Consider the following 23,439-nt stretch of genomic DNA (forward strand, 5'->3'; position numbering starts at 1 on the left):
ATAAACACAATATTGGACAATCGTACCTGAAAATTGATGCTATGTTTTGGAAAAAAATATGGAATTGGAAGAGCCACGACGTTATTCGTACAGAGTTTGGGACCACTTTTTATTTATTTATTTTAGCATGTTTGGGACCGAGAGGCGGGGACCAGCATCATATAATTGGACTATCTTTTAATAAAGAGATATAATATGCTGCCACCCTATAATATAACTATTAACTTTATTTATTTATTTATTTTATTGAACAAAAAATCAAAAAAATCATATAAATGGGTTAGAGTTTGGTTTTATTTATTTTTTAAATTTAAAAAAATTATGTCAATTTTTTTTTATTATTCAAAAGTCAATAATTATGTCAATAGTTATGCATTTAAGTGACAAAATATCATTTTTCTTTAACAAATAGGTCCAAACAAAAATTATTTAGCCTAAAAGCATAAAATAAGACAAATTTTGAAAAAATCTTGTGCCCCAACAAAAGGTTGTTGAGCCAATTAACGTAGTGAGATTGTCAATTTTTTTTTTTTTTTTTTTTTTTTTTTTTTTTTTTTAACGTATGTTTTTTGAGCCGACCAACCTAATTAATGTTCTGAAGCGGCATTACGATGAGGAGGATCTGATCATGGATGATAGATTAGGAGTCTACGTATACGATTACTGTCCTTATAAATTATTTGTTCGAATTTAAAAGAATTTAGATTGATAATTATGAAAGATTATTTATAGAACTTACATGACTAAATAAAAATTGGGTTGTCTAACCACTTATCCGGTTGGATAGGTCCCTTAAGTAGTCTCTTATAATCGCTTGTTTGAATCCTCTTAAATTTAGCCAAATAATTTAAACTTGCTATGATATTTATGTGACATTTCCGATGTTGTTTTGTAAATATTTGTATATATAAAAAGTCGGCTAGGCATGTCACCTAGGGTTAATAATTAGCTCCTACAATATATTAAGCCCGTGTTAATTAATATTTTAATACTAGAATGAGAGAGTAAACTGTGGGAGTTAATGTATGGATTTATGACATCTTAACTTTAATGTCACGTTAAATAATTATTTAGGACCAAATGACATGTGAACTATGTTAGTTGAAAATGTGAGATATATTGTTGAGTTAAGGCTCGAACTCAAGATTTTTGTTTTGATATTATGTTAAATTACAACATATTCTAAAATCTTAAGTCGACAGAAAATGATGGATTTAATTTTTAGGAGTAATTATCTTTTCCCCCCATGAACTACCCGCCTCTGTCAATATGCCTACATGAATTGACACTCACACCACCCAACCCCATCGAATTACCGTTTACTTATCAAAACCCTCATTCCGTTATGGAATATCGTTAAATTAGATAGAATATTCTCTTTTTAGACGTTAAATCTTGTTAAAAGACAAAAATACCATAAAAAAAAATCAATATTTAAGACTTTAAAAAAATAATTAAAAATTAAATAAAAATGAAAAAATAATTTTTAAAAAATAACTTAAACAAAAGGATAAATGAAAAATCAGGTTATGTGGTTGGCCTGAATTATAAATCGCTTACTACGGTATATATAAAAAAAATCAAATAATTCAGAGGTTATTAGGGTAGGCCAAAATAAAAATTTAGTTTATACAGTCAAATTTTGTCAAAGCACTTGACGAATTCCATTAGTGTGTCACGTCAGTATCAATAAAATTAGAACACGTTTCATTCTTAATAAAAAAAAATACTAATATATTAATAATCACTACAAAAAAAAAAAAAAAAAGATCCTTAGCGGCGACCCAACACGTCACCGCTATTGATCACTCAATAGTGGCGACAGACGCCGCTGCTAAAACCATTTTTTGTCACCGCTAAGTGGTTTTTGAACTGAAGCCATGTGTCGTTGCTATTGACAAACCAATAGTGGCGACAACTGGGTCATCGCTATTTGTGAAGTATTAGCGGCGACATATAGGTTGCCGCTATTGGTCATGTATTAGCAGCGACCTATTAAAAAATCAGAAAAATAAGTATTATAGTGTCGCCGCTAATACTATTAAAAATTCAAAAAAAATATATTTTGAAAAAAATATTCCTAGGTATCAATAACAAAACAATACCAATAAAAATAATAACAAAAAAATTACAAATGTATACTTTGTCTCCGTTTTTGGGTCTAACTCCTACATTATGCACATCATCTGAAGCAATCAATGCATTTCTACCTTTGTCTTTCATGAAGCCTTTCTCAGAAAGGTTGGGACCTGAAATTCAGTAAAACCCAAGATAAAAGTTCAAGGAACAGAAGCAAGAGCATAAATTGAAAAGGCGATTAGGTCTGGATCATCTATATTTAATTGACAAAGTTTTGCATAGTTGTATCATTTAAAGTTCAACTGTAAACAGAAACAAGAGTGTTGGCCTGATGGTTTTGCACTGCATTTGGGGTGCTCTGGTGTTTAGTTTTGACAAGCTAAGGTAGCCAAAGAACGATGGAATACCAAACCCAATGCTTCGAAATTGTGCATATATATACTTCTCAAAGTGACTTAATCAAACAATCTGCTTTCTAGCTAGTTAAATATTCCTTTCTCGAACGGCAGAAAGTTTCCATGCCTACAAAAATTTACAGAATGTATATAAAAGTATCATTTCTAAAAACAATCTCATTTGTTGTAATGCAATCCCAAGTAGGCAAGTATCATACCCATAGGTTTCATTATCATATAAATCCAACACACAGCAACTCATACTCTTTCAAAAAACATTATTTTCTATTGAGATTGAAAATCTCAAGATAATTACATAACAGAAAAAACAATATAGAAGGATAAAAATTTCAGAAGGACTTAAGATCAGGATTCACATGGAGAGCAAGCGGACTCACAATGCACCAGAGTACATGGTCGGAAGGGGAGCCACAATAGACTTATTTATTTTGTTAATCAGAGCTTGCATATCCTGCTTAGTAAAACTAGACAGAACAGGAAATTGTTAAAGAAAATTCAGCCAAATAAACAGGAGCTCAATGCAAAAGGGAAAGAAACCATTACAATCGCATATTAATTGATTCCAATGACATCTAACAGAAATTATCTAAGGCTTGAACTCACTATTAGGATTTGATTTGACAGTGAACTACCAAAGTGGGCAGAGGACTGTGGCCGGTGACTCTAAAGGTCCTTCAAGGACGGTGATGGCTAATGATGGGTAAGGGCCTCCGATCCAGAGACGATAATAGCTAGCTAGTGACGGGGAAGGGCCGCCAAAGTTGTGAGTTGAGACCACGTACACATCACAAGTTATTCCATTTTTGCATGCCAAATAACAGAATATTTATTCTATAAAAATAGTTACTTCATTTTTACGTACCAAACGTGTCTTTAGTACGTTCTATTGAGACCACAAATCACAAGATATTTAACTTTTTTCTTTTTCTTTTTTTCAAAAAAAAAGTGCCAAAAATATTTATGCTATATTTCGCACTCATTTTAGGAGACTCACTTCGCAGCGGTGATGTGATGTGATATGAGTAGAATGGAGATAAAAGACATTGTTTTTAGAGAGCTGATACTTGCATAACTTACAGGTTGTGTACAACCCACTCACATGAGTGAGACCCACCCATGTGAGTGGTTGTGCACGTACAAGTCTATTGTTGTTGAGAAAGGACGTGTATGTGTGGTGGGAGGACTTTTTCAAACGTCGTTGTAGGCTCCCCTATCCTGCCAGCCTTGGGTTTTAAGGCTGAAAAAACACATGCTATTATATATTCTTGGTAGCCCCGGCCCCCTGGCCTCCCTGGCCTTCTCGGCCACTAGACGTCGTTGTACGGGCCAATAATAAGACGTGGAAGAACAGAGCGTACGTTACTGTTATTTAACATGGACAATATAATGCATGCTGGTATTATATATAAATCATATATAGACAGTGACACAGGCATTGAGTTGCTGGAAGAAAATTGGGTACCATATAGGTACCATATATGCACATGGTTATAAAGCATAGACGACAGAGACAGATCCACTTGTCAAATTTACATCATCTAATTAAAGATCAACTTGAAGCTTTCACAAAGCTCCTTCCAGCTCCCAAAGAAGTCAAACTCTGGGACAATCTCAACGTCAATTCTCTCCGAGTGAGCTTAATTGAGGGGCCGGGCGTATGATGACATGCATGAAATGATCGATCAACAACAGAGCCGTACGTGTACACCTGCAAGGGAAGAAAGGATGAGATAAAGAACAAAAGATAATCAAGAAATAGATATAAGATATAATTAATTGTAGTTCAATTACAATTGTAATAGCTGTTATTACTTTTATACTTAACTCTATTAATACAACTCACGGCAACTCACCAAAGTGTGAAGTCAAAGCCAAATATTATTCAAACACCGTGTACGTACGTTTATTGGAATAACAAAAAAAAAAAAAAAAATTGAATACAAGGGGGGAGGCCGGGTACAATCCTCCGAAAACACCAAACCGGCAAATACGTACAATTCAACCACACAGCACGTGCAGCTACAAAACAAACCAAACACCAAACATGCATGTGCACCAAACAACAAATTATACATTCAACACCAAACGTACCTTAAAACCCTTAAACCTTAAATGCATATCCGTCAAACACAATGTATGGATATTTTTGTTTCTATTGTTTTTCTAAATTCCCATAAATTATGCATCCATATAATACTGAAATCCAACACAATAATGCAGCAGTGTTTTAAGCATCATGCACGTATGCATTTTACATTATCATGCACATGCAAAAATAATATTACTAAATAACATTTTTTATATATATATATATAATGCAATAAAATTAATTACTAAAAAAATAGCTAGTGTTTATTACCTAGATGTGATGAAGATTCTGGAAATTAAGGTGGGAGGAGTGGCGGCAGTGGTGGGGGCCGCGGCACCAACAGGGGAGGAGGCTGGCCGGAGAGAGAGAGCGTAGTAGTGTACCAAACTGTCAAGAAACTGGGCGGTGGTGACACCGATTGTGGAGGAGGCCAGGGAGGAGCGGTGGTGATGAGAGAGAGAGAGAGAGATCTTAGGGGGTGTGGTAGGGGACATGTGAAAAATGACCTGTGCATGCCCCCCAATATTCCAAGTGGAGTTGCTTTAGTTAAAACGACGCCAACTGGAGTCGTTTTTAAAACAAATCCAATTGTTTTTTAATTTTTACTCAATTTTTTAATTTTATTATTTAAACTATGAAGGAAGAGTTTTTATTTGATGACAAGTTTTCTATATTTTTTGATAGTTAGAATTGACTGTACGTACCTATAAAAAAAACATTAATTAGGGTTTTGGGTTTAGTGTTGAATGCTTAATAGTTTAAGCATTCAACGCTAAATTTATTAAATCTACTTCAACACGAGCAAATATTTGGTTTATGGCTATATATAGTATATAGCGTTAATTAGGGTTGTACATATATTTATACTATACATACCAAATATAACTTATATATTTTAGTTTAATGCTATATATAGCATATATAGAGGTTAGGGTTATATATACATATATAGTATATAGTACTACTAAATACAACTTATGTAAGATGGTTAATCTAGTGCTATATATATATATATATATATATTGTTAGGGTTTATACATATATAATATGTATGCTAAATATAATAACTTATATATATACTCATATTTTGGTTCAGTGCTATATATAGTATATAGGGTTAGGGTTATGGTTATAGATATATTACTAAATGTGATGGGACCGGGTAGGTGTGTACAACCGCCAATAATTGCTAATTGGATAACCAAGAAATCAGAAATAGCCGCAACCAGATAACGAGTAGGGTTTTAGGAAACCGGTTAAAAATATAAATAATTATATATATTACAAATAAAAAAAAATATAAATAACTGCAGCCGGTTGTACACTCGTAGGGTTAGGAGTGTGGCGCCCGAACCCTAAGACTCCGAGTGGAGTCGTTTTAGACCCTTACGATTCTAAGTGGAGTCGTTGTTGGTTAAAACGACTCAAAGTGGAATCGTTTTTGGTTGAAACAACTCAAAATGGAGTCATTTTTCTTTAAAATGACACTAATAGCTTGATTTTTAGTAGTGATTAGCAGGAATTTATAAGATTCACACGCCTTGGAATTTTATTTTCTTTATTTTTTTCTTAAGGATAATAATGTTGATACCTTTTTATTAAAGGAGAACTGCACTTATAACTCTCAATCTTTTATCACTTTTGCAATTAGGGTATTCATCTTTCGTTTTTTTTTTTTTTTGAATTTCAACAATCCGTAAGATTGTTTGTTAAATTCTATCAAAATTCTTAAAATACACCTATGTTTCTTTTCTTTCTTTTTTTTTAAAAAAATAAAAATAAAAATAAAAATGTTTAAAGATTCATGTATGAGTATTTTTGCAAACGGATGTTAGGGCAAAAGTGAATGTTGAAACGACACCATTTTGAAGTTTTGGTGCAAAATTTTCACCTTAGCACCATTGGTTCCTGATTTTTTATTAACAAAACGGCTTGGTTTTAAATCTAATGTCAACGGCAACCTATTTTTGTCCCCGCTAATACTTGACCAAATCTTTTTTTTTTTTTTTAAATATAATATATATATATATATATATATATATATATATATATATATATAAATAAAAGAAAGATCATAGTTGATTTTCTGTACCTTAGGCTTTTTCTTTTTTCTTTTTTATTTTTTCTTTTATTTTTTCCCCTTTCGTTTAGTCACTACAAGAAATTCGCCCATTAGGGGCGACACTATTAGCGTCCACATTAAGTTGACGCTAATAATCGACTATTAGCGTCGACTTTTAACAGTCGACGCTAATAGTATACTATTAGCATCAACCCTTGACACTATTAGCGTCAACAGAACAGTGGACGCTAATTCTTAAAAAAAAATGACTATTAGCGTCGACAAAAAAGTCGACGCTAATGTGTCGTTGCTAATAACCTGGCGGGAAATTTTACCTCGCGCGGGTTGAGAAATAGCAGCGACATTTCAGTATTAGCGTCCACTAAAGTTGACGCTAATAAATTATTATTAGCGTCAACATTAGTGTCGACGCTGATGTGGTATCTAATGAATCACTTTAGCGTCGACATCGAAAGTGGACGCAGATAACCTATTATCAGCGTCCACATCTATAAGTTGACGCTGATAATATGTTATTAGCGTCCACTTTCAGTCGACGCTAATAATCATGTATAAAAAATTGGTTTTTTATTGAAAAAATTGAAAACTATTAGCATCGACCTAATTAGCGTCCACTATACGTCGACGCTAATGATCCTTTCATAACAAAAAAAAAAAAAATCATATAAACCTATTAAACCTTTTTTTATATAAAAAAAAAAAAAAAAAAATTAATATTGGAATCTATAGAAAAAAATACTTCTTTTTATATTATAAGTAAAGTTTTTTTATTTTTTAGTTTTTAATTTTTGGATTTTTTATCTAAAATTTTAATAGCTTTATATTATTTTATATAAGTTAATTTTTTTTAATAGGTTTAAATGATTTTTAAATAGCATAATTTTTTTTAAGGAAAAAACTACTATTAGCGTCGACATGCACCTGTCGACACTAATAAGTTTTTATTTGCGTCAAGTTTGTTGACACTGATATATAAACTACACCGTTTGATGAAAAATTTTAGGCGGGCCGCTTGGCGCTAGTAATTTCGCACGAAATTTTTATCTCTGCTCGTTTTCCCCAACTCAAATATTCCTTTGCCCTAACATCACAACTCACACCTCTATCTCGCTTCCTGTATCTTTGCCTGGGCTTCGAGTTCTGTAGAACTAAATGGTCATGGTACCCTGTAGAACCCATTGACCACCGTGACCGCCCAGAAGAAAAGAAGAGCCAACGGTCCAACACCCCAACAGTCCAACACAAACGTCCAACAGTCCAACACCCCTTCTCTCCCTTCAAACCCAAGTCCCTCTTCCCTCCCAACAGTATAAAATTTCTCCCTTTACAAAATTTCTCCCTTCTCTTCTTCAGTAATTACCGAAGGCAGGAAACCAAGAGGGTCCCTCTTCCCTCCCAACTGTACAAAATTTCTCCCTTCTCTTCTTAAGCAATCACTGAAGGCAGGAAACCAAGAGGATTTGGTTGGGCAACTACTTGAGGTAATCCTCTCTTTCTCTCTCTCTCTCTCGCTCAAATCTTGCTTTCTTTTCCTATTGGGGTTCAAATTTCAGTGTTAGTTGATAATGATGAATTGGTAAGCTTTCTTTGAATGCCCATTTGAAGATTTAAGTCAAAATTGTGGGAATTGTAGAAATTTCAGAGGTTTTGGGGAAACATATTTTCAGAGATTTAGGGCTAGAGGACGAAGGAAGAAGACAACTAAACTCTCCTACCAAAACGGTGCGTATAACTTTAATAGAATCTTTGCGATTTAATATATAAGAGACAAACATTGCAGTGGCCGAAAACGTTTGACTTAAGAGCAAAGTGCACATGCAAGACTTTTTCTTTTTGCTTTTTTTTTACTCTTGGCACAGACTTCGATTTGTCAAATAGAGGTATATATTTAAAAGTTAAAACCTTGATGTGTGAAACACTAAAACGTAGTGCTATTTGGGTATTTACAATTTGTCAAATTATCTTGCTGTAGATAAATAAGAAGCCTTTCAACAATTCAACAATTCAACAATTTGTGATTTTGAATTTTTTCTTACATAATTTCTTCTTAATTACTTCAATGCCTTTAACAATTCAAATTAATTGCTCAGTTTTTTTTTTTTTAATAGAACCTGAGAAGTGAGAGGTATGTAATCAAACTTTTACTTTAATTAAGCTTTTATATTTAAATTGCTCTTTTCTAAATTAATTGTTTATGAATATAGTTTTTGTTATATGTTTTAATTATATGAAGTATATAATTATAGTTACCTAACATTATAGAGAACATCAATGATTCTATTGAGTTCCAATTTAATTATAAATTAACACACTAGGCATGAGAATAGAAATTGTAATTAAGTTACATTTCTGCCACTGCCTTGAACATTAGGTAAGTGAGAATTTTGTTGGAAATGCTGTAAAATTCTTGACAGTTAACTGGTCCGAAGCATTAGTTATAAGCTCGAGGCATGTGCAACTAACTCCTTCCAAACCCAAATATTGAATCACCTAAATTAAGAAGCACATTAAGGCATGGATTTCCTTTGAATGTTTGGTCATTAGCTCTGTTTTCACTATAGTCAACAAAGGCTTTAATAATGTTATCCTCAGAATTTGTGATCCCAAACAACTAATATATATATATATATATATATATATATATATATATATATATATATATATATATATATAAACTTAATAAAAATGATTGAAAGGACAAATTTGTCTAATTATTTTTTGTTTTGAGTCTTCATTAAAAAAAAAAGTTGTATTACCACTTTTGAATATTAATTATTATTACTTTAAATGGCAATATCATGTATGTTATTTATTGTATATGTCAATTTTGTATTCTGATTTTTTTTTTTTAAATCATTAATTAGTTGTTCGCTTATTAATTAATTCTTTAGTTAAGTTGAATTTTATGTTATTTTTAAGAGTTCATTTTTGAGATTTTGAGTCAATTTTTTTTACTCGATCTCTCTCTCCTTTTCAGTTTTTCATATATATATATATATATATATATATATATATATATATATATATATATATATATATATATATATATATATATATCCAGATTAATTCATATTTTATTACCATGGGTACCTATTTAAGATTAAAAGAATTACTTACAAACAAAATAATTACATATTATAATGATTGAATGTGTAATTATTTTTTTCATTTTTTTTTTACCATGATTAATTAAAAAATGCTATTTTTTTCAAGTGCCTTTATTTCTTAGGAGAATCTTAATAGGTATGTATTAATAAGAAGGATCTTACCATTCCCTGCACGATTTGTTGAGTGCCAAATTAGCCATCAAAGGCAACATCCCTTGAGTTCAGTTGATCCTATAATAAATATATGGAAAAAAATGAGAAAACTCTAAATGCTAAATAACAGTCATAGTCAAATGAGAAGTGTTGAAAAGCAAGAATGTTTTGCTATTGCATGCATAATGGTAGCTATTAAATCACATCATACCATGTCTTGCATTGTCTCTTGCAATTCATAAGACATATAAATCACATGTGTAGTTTTTGTTTTCTTTGTTATGTACCTGTTTCTGTTATGTATCTGTTTCTTATTGACCTTCCTTGTACTTGTCCATAAAGGTAGGAACAAAGTTACATTTTATAGGAACGTTGTGATGGATAGGAGTTGGATGCGGGATACTACCCGTTGTTCAGCGCGATTTCAAAAAGGTGTTCAAGAATTCATGAGAATGGCAGTTAAATGTATGGATGTACGTGGTATGATATTGTGTCCATGCAAAGATTGTGCGAATCGATGTTATCGTCATATTAACATGGTGAAGGGTCACTTGTTTATATACGGATTTAATTCGACATACACTCGATGGATTTTTCATGGTGAAGATGATCAGGTTGGGGTAAATACTTATGCAAGCATGCACACTGATACAAGTGAAACAATAGAGGAGGTTGATGCAGTTGAAGAATTGATTGGCGATGTTTGTATGGGGACATTCCTAGATGCTAACATAGGAGAATCCTCTACTTCACAAGGTCCCAAGACCGGTGTTCATGAAGAGATCAACTCCTTTAATTATCAATTGTTGGAAGATGGGCTTCGTGATCTCTATCCAGGCTGTAAGAAATTCACAAAAATTGCTTTCGTACTAAAGATGCTTCATATCAAGACGATTTGCAATATAAGTAACAAAGCATTTGATATGATGATTGACTTGATAAAGAAGGCCCTCCCAGATGGAGAGACATTGCCATCTTCGTACAGAGAAGCAATGCGATTAAGGCGAGACTTGGGCTTTGATTACGAAAATATACATGCTTGCAAGAATGAATGTGTGCTTTTTTGGAAGGAATATGCAGATAAAGTGGAATGCCCAAAATGCAAAACTTCTAGATGGCGTAGTGTCAAAGGCGGAAAAAAGAAAATACCTCAAAAAGTCTTACGGTACTTCCCAATAAAACCACAGCTACAACGGTTTTTTATGATGAAAGAGATAGCCGAAGAAATGCGGTGGCACAAAGATAAACGAAAAGATATTCAGACAATTTTTGGTTGATCAACTTTGAGTTAGTAAACCTACTTTGTATTACATTAAGACCTTCAAACAACTTTCAGTTTTAGAACTTTGAGTTAGTAAACCTCCCTTGACATGTTTATGAAGGTTAAAGAACTTTGAGTAAACAATGCAAGGGAGTATATATATATATCTTAATCAGTCTTTTTAAAGTGTTTGCAGGACGACAATAGATATAGATAGGCAATATTTTTGGTTTAGTGGCGGTGGTGACTAGGCCATTGGTGTCGATTGTGAATGGTACTGACCTGTTCTGCAGGTTTGAGGAGATGCCTACAGACAGATTTGTTGAGAGCAGGTAGATGTTTTTGCCTTTTCTCATTGCAAACATATATTATCTCTATGATTAAACTGTTAATTTGCGCTTGTCATAAGAAAGTCTATAATTATTTTTCATATCCATAGTATGCTTCTTTGAAAATCTTTTATATCTTTCCAGCTCTGTTTCTGTTGTACATCTCCAACTATTTTGTTCAGTTTCGTAAGGTGCTGCATTTTATGATTTTGGAGTTCTATATATCATTTATTTACTTCAAATCATTTAAATATTGTGTTTATCTATAATCTAGCTTCTGATCTGGTATGTTTTATAGTGATGAGGACGTTGTTTGTTTTGCTAACAAGTTACACCCAATGGATGCGTTTGGCTTTGAATGTACCTTGGACAAAGTAATTGAAGAACTTAAGAGTTACAATGACTTTTCCATTCACCGGGTAATTATTTTGGGTCCTGTCAATGTCTCTTTTTATTTTGTTCTGTACTTAAAGATTTGATGGACTATCTTCTATATAATTGCACATTTTTTTATTCTCAATGGTTGTAAGTGAAATTCTATGTTGCTTGTCTATGTTGTAACTGTTGGTGCCTTTGATTTTATGATATATTTGTAAAATGGTTGGAGTCGAAGTTTGATGTAAATGACAGATTTCACATTTAGGTAACTCTAAATCAATGCGTTAATTAGTTTCTATGAACTAGGGAAGCTTGTAAACCCCATCTGCGCACTGTGAGTACTGTCCACAGTGCGCAGATGGTGAAACACAATTGAGACTTACGTTTTTTGGAATGCTCATGAGGCTCAACGTCGTCAGGTTTTCTTTACTTTTCTTCTTTTTTATTATTATTATTATCAGTTTGAATTTTTTTAATTTATTTGGTTTTATAAATAGAAATTAATCATGGGAATTGACATTTTTATTTTCTATTTTTTAGTATGACTTTTCAGGAAATCTTGACCTCGTAAGATATATCAAAACCATACAAGAGGAAGGACTTTATGCCGTTCTTAGGATTGGGCCATATGTATGTGCAGAATGGAATTACGGGTAATTAATCATATTAACTTTAAATCTATCAATTTTCTTTTACCTTTAATTTCTGGTTTTTCTCTTACTTTCATTTATTTTTAAAAAATTCTTGCCATGCAGAGGGTTTCCAGTGTGGTTGCACAACATTCCAGGCATCAAGTTCAGGACCAAAAATGATGTGTTTATGGTAATTAATTTAAAAACTTTGATACTTACAATTAAATTAAATTCTCTTACAGTAACAAGAATTTAATTATCCGTCTCAAATATATTAGAACGAGATGTCAAATTTTATGACGGTGATTGTGGACATGATGAAACATGAGAATCTCTTTGCTTCACAAGGCGGGCCTATAATTATTTCTCAGGTCTGTGAATTATAATTAAAAACAAATTTAGTTATTATTATTATTATTTTTTTTTCTGCTTATGCCTATTTTAATTAAATTTTTGTTATTTTCTTCGCATGATCAAAAGATTGAAAACGAGTACGGGAATGTTATTGGGTCTTACGGAAATGATGGAAAAGAATACGTTCAGTGGTGTGCTAGTTTGGCTGAATCCTACCAAATTGGTGTTCCCTGGGTTATGTGTCAAGAATCGGATGCTCCATCCCCAATGGTATATAATATAATATTGTCCATTATTTTTTAAAAGTATATAATTTTTATTTTTTTATTTTTTTATTTTGTTTACATTTTGTACAGATTAATACTTGCAATGGCTGGTATTGTGATCAATTCACCCCTAACAATCCCAATAGTCCTAAAATGTGGACTGAGAATTGGACTGGCTGGTATTTATTTATTTAATCTTTTCCTTAGTTTTGTTAACAAATTACGAATATTGTAGCATTTTCTTTTATATACCAGATATCTAACAAATTATATGATTTTAGGTTCAAGGGTTGGGGTTTACAAGATCCACACAGAACTGCTGAAGACCTTTTTTAGCAGATGGGGTTTACAAGATATCTAACAAATTGGATGTCTTGTACGTTGTAACAGCAATATCATTTGGAGTTGGGCAAATCATATTTGCTTGTATATATGAAGCCAAGAGTTTAGCATGCCAAGTTAGCAAGCATTTGTAAATCATGTGTACAAATTAAAAATTTAACCCTTGTTACCCAACAGATGTAAGATATTGACTACATATGATGATTATACCACAGAATTTTCCATTAATTGATGTTTTTGATTAGTGGGGCATAAAGGGATCGATATCGTGGCTAGTTGCTTAATTAGAAGTTGTCATTAGCCTTTCTTCCTATTTATAAAAGGATCAATTTTTGCACATGAGCACAGGAAATATATTAATGGCGTATTAAATTTTTTTAGGGTATTAGCGTCCACTGGGTCGACACTAATAAGCTATTAATTTTTTTAAAAAATAGGGTATTAGCGTCAACGGAGTTGACGCTAATAAGTTGTTAATTTTATTAAAAAATGGGTATTAGCGTCGACTTAGTCGACGCTAATAAGCTGTTAATTTTTTTAAAAAAATGGGTATTAGCGTCGACTTAGTCGACGCTAATAAACTGTTAATTTTTTAAAAAAATGGGTATTAGCGTCGACTTAGTCGACGCTAATAAGCTGTTAATAAATTTTTTATTTTTATTTTTAGTGTATCAGCGTCCACAAGGGTTGACGCTGATAATAGAGTATTAGCGTCGACATAAAAGTCGACGCTAATAGTCTATCATCAGCGTCGACTTAAAGTGTATGTGGTACAAGTTTTAGCGTCAACTGTATATACCATTAGCGTCGACTTATGTCGACACTAATAGTTTATTATCAGCGTCAACTATTGTGTCGACGCTGATGAGCGTCAGCGTCGGGCTTTTAGCGTCAACTTATTAGCGTCCAAAAGTTGACGCTAATACTCATTAGCGTCGACTTTTGGACTTTTAGCGTCCACTAAGAGTCGACGCTAATGAGCAAAATTTTTGTAGTGAGTTCATAATAGCATAGCTGCGCGCATGCCAAATTTCGTTAAGAGAAAAATGTAATTTGAAGGTATTTGTTTTGAAAATATAATGCAATATCAAAAATATGTAAAATCGAGAAAAAAAGAGAATGATAGATACGATTTCAAAATATTCATGTAATCAATGCTCATAATAAACACCCTTATATATGTTTTTGTTTTTGGTTTTTTTTTTTTTTTTTTTTTAATCAACGATTTATTGAGCATAATAATCAAGCCAGCAAAGATTTAAAAAGAAAGAAAGAAGAAGTACAAATCCAACATAAAAAATAAAAATAAAAATTAAAAAAAAATTACAAATTCATAACATAAAAAAACATAAATTATCTAAATATTACAGATTAATCGGTGAAAGGGCGGTCATACCCTCTTTGACTGGTCTGTCAAATGTTGTCCGGCATGATAACAAAAGCTTAGTTTTAGTTGGTGCTTAGTATGGCAGTTGCATGGTCCTGCACCACTTTCCAAGCCATGATAACGTGGCGTTCCTCTACAAGAGTCGCGCCGACGGCAAACCGTATGACGTACACATTACCAACCATTGCATGCGTCATGTAAACGCGGCCTGACATGTTAATCGACTCCAATAACTTCTGGTTAACCTCATTTGAACTTTCTTCTTCTACGTCCACCTTCTTCTTCTCATCAACGTTACCATTTTTGTGCGCTGCCTTTGGCCTACCCATTGCTATTGGCGAAATCCTAAAACAAACCATAGCAAAATATCTAGGGAGCACGATTTCAAACCTCTTGTCCATTGCTACAAGCCCTTCAAAAAGCCTGGCCATTTCAACATGACTTCTCATGAAGTTCCTAAGGTTAGCCACGCCATAGCTTCTGAGCACAAACCAGAGTTTCAAGGCTCGGAATCTTCGGCTTAGGGCTATCTGCCAGTCTTTATAATCCACCACTTGCCTTGAATCGGTGGCTTTATTCCTCAAGAACTCAGGGTTGGTTGAGAGTGATTTTACCAAGGCACTCGGATCTTTTACCCAGAGGCAGCAACAATCTAAAGTGGTTAAGAACCATTTATGCGCATTGAGACTAAATGAGTTCGCACCCTCAACACCGTCCATGAAATGACGGAACTCCGGACAAATGCATGCACTTCCGGCATAAGCAGCATCCACGTGGACCCACATGCCATAATCTTTTGCCACGTTGCACAACGACCCCAGTGGATCAACGGCAGCTGTGGAAGTAGTCCCCACAGTGGCGCAGAGAAACAATGGGACCAACCCTGCTTTAATGTCTTTGCGAATTTGGGATTGTAGCGAGTCTGGTGAGAGCGCAAATGATGTTGACTTTGTGGTTATGATGGCTCTGAAATTCTTGGGGTGGATTCCGGCTATTTGTGCTGCTTTTTGGAGTGCACTGTGCGTTTGGTCAGAGCCATAAACCACCAGCTTTCCCATGTTGTCTCTCCCGATTCGGCATAGCATTTGATCCCTCGCAGCGACGAGTGTGCACAAAATGGCCTCACAAGTGGTCCCTTGTAGCACACCCCCGCCGTTGCCAGAGAAAAGGAAGGGCTTGGGCAGCTTGAGCATCTCTCCAAGCCAATCCACGACTATTGTCTCCAGTTCGGTCGCGGCTGGAGATGAAATCCAGTTGAATCCGACCACATTGAATCCGGCACTAAGCATCTCGCCTAGAAACCCTGCAATGCTACTAGTACATTGGTAGTAGGCGAAGAAGTTTGGGCTTTGCCAATGTGTCATACCAGGAATTATATGCTCCTGCACGTCTTGGAGGATGGTTTCGATGGGCTCTGGATTATATGGGGTGGACTCCGGCAAGCGTTTTCGGAGATATCCTGGTTCCACTTGACTTTGAACAGGGTATTTCTCAACATTCGCATAGTAATCAGCTAGGAAGTCTATCACCATGTGCCCTTGCCGCCTGAACTCTTCAGGGTCTAATGGATTGTTCTTAAAGATAGAAAAATTTAGGCCAGCCATATTCGGCAAAGAGAAAAGAAATGGTTCTAGCTTCACAAGGGAGAGTTAGTAGTGTGGGAAAGAAACGAGTAATTATGGAATAACTATTGGCTGGTTGATGAGATAAAATGAAGCGAATGAATAGATTATATAGAATCTTAATTAGTGCCGGCGTGCCGCCACCTTTGTACGGTTCATGTTGGGCCCAAGCTGTCTCTCTTGTTAATTAATGTTTCAAGATGATATTAAAAATATATGCAAATGAATAATGAAGAAAATCTATCAATATATCACAATCTTTTCACATGCCAAAAAGAAACTGATGGAATAAGTTGAGAGAAAAAGTGATCGAATATATATCAGTACTTTGAGTAATGATAGGCAGGGGCCATCCTGCCGGCCCCTGCCCGGCCCTTTCCAACTTGGAAAGGGCCACGTCAGTTTTTATTTATTTTTTTTTTAAAAAAAAAAATCAAAAAAATCAAAAAAATTCAAATTTTGAAAACAAAACCAGATGTCTTTCTCATTTTCGCACATTTCTTCTCCGAGCTTCCCCCCAAATTTTCCCTCCCTCTCTCCCCACCGCCGACCACCGTTCCGAGCCCGCACAGAACCGTCGTTCCACCATTCCGAGCCTGCCCAGCACCGTCATTCCACCGTTCCGAGCCCGCCCAGCACCGCCGACCACCGTTCCGAGCCCGCCCAGAACCGTCGTTCCACCGTTCCGAGCCCGCCCAGCACCGTCGTTCCACCGTTCCGAGCCCGCCCAGCACCGTCGTTCCACCGTTCCGTTCTGCCCGCCACCGTGCCGAGCCCGCCCAGCACCGTCGTTCTGCCCGCCACCGTTCCGAGCCCAGCACCGTTCTCCACCTCCGGCCAAAACCTAGGGTTCCATCGACCCATTTCCGGCCCAGAACGACCCAACTCCGTCGTTGTTCCAGTTCCGGCGGCGACCATTCGACCATTCGTTCTCCACCGTCGTTCTCCACCTCCGGCCAAAACTTAGGGTTCCGGCGACCCATTTCCGGCCCAGAACGACCCGCCACCGCCGTTCTCAACGCACGACCCGGCACCATCGTTCTCAACGCACGACCCAACTCCGTCGTTCTTCCAGTTCCAGCGGCGACCAGCTAAACCATTCGTTCTCCACCTCCGGCGACCCATTTCCGGCTCTGGTACCGATCTCCCCCATTTTTGCGTTTTTTCAGTTATTTTCAGAGTCGCTTTAGTTCTTTGCTGTGATTTATTTGTGGTTTTTTGCTATTGGGTTTCCGGTTTACTTATTACAATACCACTTATATTAGGAAGAATCTATTACAATACCCATCAATTCATAATATAGTGGCATCATAATGTACCATAGACATTTTGAACAATAATACTCAAAGGAAGGGTTGAAATTAGTTTCTAAATGAACAGACTCTCTGTCAAAGCAAAGTCCTCCATAAATCTCCATATAAAAATTCAAACAGAAAAATCAAAGAGTCCACTTCAATCAAAATAGTCGGCAAGAATTTCATACCCATGAGAGTTCACAAGAATTGCTCACTCTTTCCCTGACCCATAAGCTTAGACCATAGTAGTAACCCCCACATTAGCCTTGGGATTTGCTTGATACATGTCATTTTGAGCGATTCTATGCACCTTCTCTTCTTCTTCAGTCTTTGAAGCTTCATATATATCCAAAAATAGGACCAATAGGATTTGTTTCTCAAATCATAGATTTGACCCTCCTCTCTGCTCTTCTTCAAATCTGGCCTCTTGGAAAGTTAATTCAACTCAATTATGAAATCAAATAATTTAATTATAAAACTAACATGTAACAAATATTCCAAGAAATCAATTCTACTTTGCCATACAAAAAGCAATAATTTTAACTAATCAAGAGTAATGGAAGATTAATCCTTTTGCTAATCAAGAGTAATGGAAGATTAATCCTTTTGCTAGATAATCAGGGAAGAGGGAAAACTCAATCCTTTGAATTCTCATTTGCTTAAATGACTAAATGTTGACTACCACATTGTCCATCATTTAGTTTTAGAGAGACTTCATCTTTCTTCATAAAGATCAAATGGTGACTTTTGAATATTGTATAGATTCTAAAAAAAAAATGTACATCTTTGATTGTTTTTAATAAGTTGTATATTTAGATGGTTTGAGAATCATGTCTATTTATATTATTTGATGTCTTGAACGTTGGACTTATCACTTAAGGAACGTTGGACGTGCAATAATCGGACTTAATTTAAGTCTTATATTTTGAAAGAGACTTTCCATCTTCTTTCTTCTTAGCATTTAATTTATTTATTTATTTTTTTGGTTCTATATTTTTCATTGGCCGGCATTCACTCCTTCCATTCTTGACTCTACCAATCTTCTATGCTTGCACTGATTCGGCTGACTTTTCAAAGTAAACAATAGCCTGCTCAATGTTGTGTTCGGACTCGTACAATTCAGCAATTTCCTGTGCAAGGAAAAAAAAAATTCCAAATTCACCAAATCACAAAACAGATTTACTGCCTGATCTAAGCAAGATATGGCCTCTGCATAACGAAATTTTGTTTAGCTACAAACAAAGTTTTTCCCACTCAACTGAAAGAGAAACAACCTAACAGATAATACAAATAAATAGGCAGACAACTACATCTACAATTCATATACGGCCCTACATGCAATAGAAAGGTGATAACATGTGTGGTTAATGCCTATAGTGGAAAATGCTGCTGTTTCTTGGGAAGTTACATAAGCAAATACTTTATAAATTCAAGCACCTATCTTATATATGCAATCTGTTCACTATATCTTTTTCTTCTTTCACTTTTGATTGGTAAGATTTGTTCACTATATCATCGATTCTCAACAGAACGGTCTATTGTTAAAAGCATGGAATTTGATCATGCCAGAAAATTTAAATTGACTAGGGTGAGAGACCAACCAAAGGAGGACCTAGGTACTTTCAAACTTCACGGAGTCATGTTTATAGGAAACGTCATGCATGTAAGCCAAAACCATACATAACATTCACAGATGTTTTCTTATAGCAATGATCCTCCTAGTTATTCGTTAATAACCGCATGCATAGAAGATTGGTAGAATTTGAGGATTTTTTTTCTTTTTATTATGTTAGATGGATTTTGGTGGAATCTGAGCTTGTCACTTATCTAAAGGTTATGATTGTATATTTCTTGTTTGAGTAACATATATTTAGCCTCCCAATTCAATATATAGGAAATTCTCATGTCATGTGCTTCTGAATTTAGGCACAAGTAAATGTCTACAACAAGTGATTTGTCAAGCGGTCATCCGTTATGTAAGTGTGGAATTCCTGCACGTCTAAGGTACTCTTGGACCACATCCAATCCCGCTAAAAAGTGGTATGGATGTAATAACTACAAGGTAATTTTTGTTATATTTTTAAATTAGCTTTGTGTTATATTTCGTCGTTAGTAGTTCATGACATTTTTGTTGACCCTTGTTTTTTTCATGTAGAAAGCCGGTGATTGTGATTTTTTTGAATGGGCTGATAAGAAGATGTCTGCATACGAGAATGGATTAGCGCAATATCTGAAAGAGATGGAGGAGAGAAGACAAGCTGACAATGACAAAGTTGAGGAATTAATTGAAAAAAAATGCAAGGAACAATTAGTGCAACATTTGAAAGAAATGGAGGAGAAAGTTGAGGAATTGATTGAAAAAAAATGTAAGGAACAATTAGCGCAACGTAACGAGAAGATGTTTCGTGTTTTGTTGTTAGTTGTCATTTTGCTGTTAGCCTTTTATTTTTGTACTTATAGTGAACCTAGACATACTAACTTGATGTTAAAATGAAATTATGAAAACAATTTAGTTGTAAGAGACTTTTTTCTGTTTGTATGAATATCCTAAATGTATGTTAAACTTAATTGTTAATGGTAATGAATGGTTGGTTTTGGTGTTATCTATGGTAAGGAATGGTTGGTTTTGGTGTTATCTATGTCTCTGATGTTATACTCTGCTTGTTCTAAATAATTCTGCTACCTTTTGTTTCTAGGTAATCTACTTTTAAATGCTGCTTGCTGTAAGCACACCTTAATCCAGCTTTTATCCTTAATCATGCATTTTTGAATGCTGTTTACTTGGTTTGGTCAGTCTCCAGTATTACAGGGCAGTTCGAATGGTCAAGCTACGCAAGGACAACATCACAGGGTTTTAAAAGGAAGCTCTAAAATGGGTAATGGGTTAGAGAGGCAGTTGAGTTTTCATAGGCAGTTGTCTGGTGGACAGTCAAGGCACCACGACGATGTTAGATCACCTTCGCAGAGTGTAGGGTCTCATGATATTGGATCAAATTATAGTTTCGACAAGAAACGAGGAATGAGAGAGAAGAGTAGTGGTAGTTTATATAGGACTAGTAGCCAGAAGGAGCTTGAACAGCTTCCGATAGGTGGAGTGGAATTTGTTGAGACGGTCATTGCCCGAATAGTTGCTGAACCGGTACATGTAATGGCTAGGAGATTGCATGAGATGGCCGGACAATCCATAGCGTGTCTAAAAGAGAGCGTTCACCAGATCATGTTGAATGTTGACAAGCGACCACAACTACTCGCGTGTCAGAAAGCATTGCAGAACAGGTCTGACATAACCATGGAGATGCTACTGAAATCCCATCGAGCTCAGTTGGAAATTTTGGTCGCTTTGAAAACTGGGCTGCCAGATTATCTCCAGCAAGACAACAGTGTTTCACCTACTCATTTGGCTGAGGTTTTTCTGAACTTGAAATGCAGAAATCTTACTTGTAAGCAGTCTTTGCCTGTGGATGAATGTGATTGCAAGGTTTGTGTGCAGAAGAATGGTTTTTGCAGTGCTTGTACGTGTCTTGTGTGCTTGAAGTTTGACATGGCGTCAAATACATGTAGTTGGGTTGGTTGTGATGTTTGTCTTCATTGGTGCCATGCGGATTGTGCGTTACGGGAATCTTATATTAGAAACGGAAGGAGTGCTACTGGCGCTTATGGGCCGACCGAGATGCAGTTCCATTGTGTTTCACTTATATATATATATGAGTGAATTGTGATTCACATAAACATGTCCATCCATTTATTAATGCATCATGTCTGTTGTAAACTTCTCACACAAATTGAAGTCAAACATAATTACATTAGACTATTACCCAAATACCAATCAGCCAGACACAAATCAAAATGCAAACCAGAAATCCACAATCATGGCCAATAGAAACTTTACCCACCTTGGATTCTAAGACTATTTAAACCTAATATCAATTTCAGAGATCCCAAAGAAGTATAACCCAGAATGATGAGCAGAACTCATGCAATCAATCAACAAACTTAAATCCTAAACTCAACTTCCCCAAAATACTATAACCCCTTGCTCAATAAGAAAATCAAAAAATACAATTATGCTACAAAACAAACCGGCAAAACCAAGCCAACGAACGACACCCATGACTCGATTATCTTCTTTTTTTTCCTATTTTATTCTAATCCCATAAAATACTCACAAAAAAGAGACAAAAGATCAGAATTCCTAGAGCAAAAACCGTCCAATCCAGCGACAAAATGATACCCACAAAACCCAAAACCCCATCTCCCAAAAATTATACGATCCCATTTTCCTCTAATAGAAAAACACATCGAAGGAACAAGCTTAAGACCAACAGACTTGTAAAGAAAAAGAAGAGGTCATCAACTTGTACAGTGAGATACACATTTGAAACAAGTATGCCTAATAGTCACAGCACTTCAACTTATATTTTAGGCATAGACATCATAAAGAATTGCGTAAAGGGTAGTGAGGCACTGCAACAACCAAATCATCAAAGATCCACTAATACCACTACCAAAGCCATGGTATAAAGAAGAACAACATGGCGAAACACAAATTAGCCTACAGCTAAATCACCACATCCACTCGGTCACACCATGAAGCTATGAGACAACATCACACATTCAGAAATGATAGCATCAATAATAGTAACAGCTGAATAAGCATAGTTTTACCCCAAGTTACACCCAAAATAAAAGCATGCAAGAAAGGCATTGACCATACCATAAAGTAAAGCCAAGAGCAGTAAAAGATTACATGGCCCAATATCAATTACATCAAAAAACAACTTACAGCTATAACAAATAACAGAATAATCTATAACATATAACATCCGAAAACAAAATAATAAATTATTTATGACTTGATTAATGGCAACTTATGCCTCTGGACTTGATTAATGGCAACTTAAGTCTCCCCTCTGAAGTCCTTTGTCCCAAAGATGAGAAAAAGTAGCAGAAATAATAAAGGCTTTGACATGTTTTCATAACACGAGTTAAAGTAGCAGAAATAAGATGAGAAAAACTAGCAGAAATAATAAAGTAGCAGAAATAAAATAACACGAGTCTGATATTTTGCTAAATTTCAAGACTATAGAGACAAATTCCTGCATCCTAAATTAAAGGCTTTCACTTACAGCCGGGGAAAAGACAAAAAAATAAAAATCTCAGGGCATCCCCAAAAGAGAGAAAGAAGAATACATCCCCATCCTCAAACCCTGTGATTTGAATCTGTTGACAATGCACGTACATGACCACAAAAGCTTCCTCTCATAATTTATTGTGTTTACCCAAAGTGCTCGGGGAAGTTCTCTACGGTCTGTTTCCCCCTCACAAGACTCCTTCCTTCCTAGTGACACTTGATGTTTCTGTAGATCCTCCTCACAAACAAATTAGAGCCCAAGTAACCAACAGCTCCTACACATTTAAAAGGACAAAATCAGTGTTACAAGCTAAGAAATATATAACATCCTTCATAATTTGCAAGTGACCCGTGCTATAATGGGAAACAGTTTCCTAGTCAGAGAATGTGATATACTTTTTTAATCAAAAAGACCTTACCACTTACGACAAGTATATAAAATATCCTTCGAAAATACATGACGATTGTGAATTCCCAAACGTCTGAAACAAATACATCGAACAATTAATATATAT

General features: G+C 35.0%; 2 protein-coding genes and 2 long non-coding RNA genes across 4 annotated transcripts; 3 read left to right on the forward strand and 1 right to left on the reverse strand.

Annotated features, from left to right (window-relative positions):
• Window positions 1-11,186: 11,186 nt before the first annotated feature.
• On the forward strand, window positions 11,187-12,913 carry LOC133869148 (beta-galactosidase 15). The gene is made up of 5 exons (XM_062306108.1): window positions 11,187-11,520; window positions 11,816-11,936; window positions 12,436-12,548; window positions 12,651-12,717; window positions 12,806-12,913. Exons 1-5 carry the CDS (start codon window positions 11,492-11,494, stop codon window positions 12,911-12,913), a joined length of 438 nt encoding a protein of 145 aa, XP_062162092.1. The 5' UTR covers window positions 11,187-11,491.
• A 76-nt stretch (window positions 12,914-12,989) lies between these two features.
• On the forward strand, window positions 12,990-13,809 carry LOC133867580 (uncharacterized). The gene is made up of 3 exons (XR_009900111.1): window positions 12,990-13,151; window positions 13,238-13,326; window positions 13,429-13,809. It is a non-coding gene; the product is annotated as an uncharacterized LOC133867580 (long non-coding RNA).
• A 1,129-nt stretch (window positions 13,810-14,938) lies between these two features.
• Window positions 14,939-16,459, reverse strand: LOC133869594 (tyrosine decarboxylase-like). Its single transcript, XM_062306627.1, has one exon. It carries the CDS (start codon window positions 16,406-16,408, stop codon window positions 14,939-14,941), a length of 1,470 nt encoding a protein of 489 aa, XP_062162611.1. The 5' UTR covers window positions 16,409-16,459.
• Window positions 16,460-17,369: 910 nt separating this feature from the next.
• LOC133867940 (uncharacterized) lies at window positions 17,370-20,229 on the forward strand. Its single transcript, XR_009900238.1, has 3 exons — window positions 17,370-17,634; window positions 19,720-19,855; window positions 19,949-20,229. It is a non-coding gene; the product is annotated as an uncharacterized LOC133867940 (long non-coding RNA).
• Window positions 20,230-23,439: the final 3,210 nt, after the last annotated feature.

Source organism: Alnus glutinosa, chromosome 5 (genome assembly GCF_958979055.1).
Source record: "Alnus glutinosa chromosome 5, dhAlnGlut1.1, whole genome shotgun sequence".
In the NCBI taxonomy this organism is placed as follows: Eukaryota; Viridiplantae; Streptophyta; class Magnoliopsida; order Fagales; family Betulaceae; genus Alnus; species Alnus glutinosa.

Excerpts from the sequence above, each read along its gene's own strand:
- LOC133869148 (XM_062306108.1), top strand. The coding sequence starts at position 11,492 with ATGCCTACAGACAGATTTGTTGAGAGCAG. Across the intron at positions 11,937-12,435 it reads ATGACTTTTCCATTCACCGG|TATGACTTTTCAGGAAATCT; the intron begins GTAATTATTTTG and ends TCTATTTTTTAG. Across the intron at positions 12,549-12,650 it reads TGTGCAGAATGGAATTACGG|AGGGTTTCCAGTGTGGTTGC; the intron begins GTAATTAATCAT and ends CTTGCCATGCAG.
- LOC133869594 (XM_062306627.1), bottom strand. The coding sequence starts at position 16,408 with ATGGTGATAGACTTCCTAGCTGATTACTATGCGAATGTTGAGAAATAC.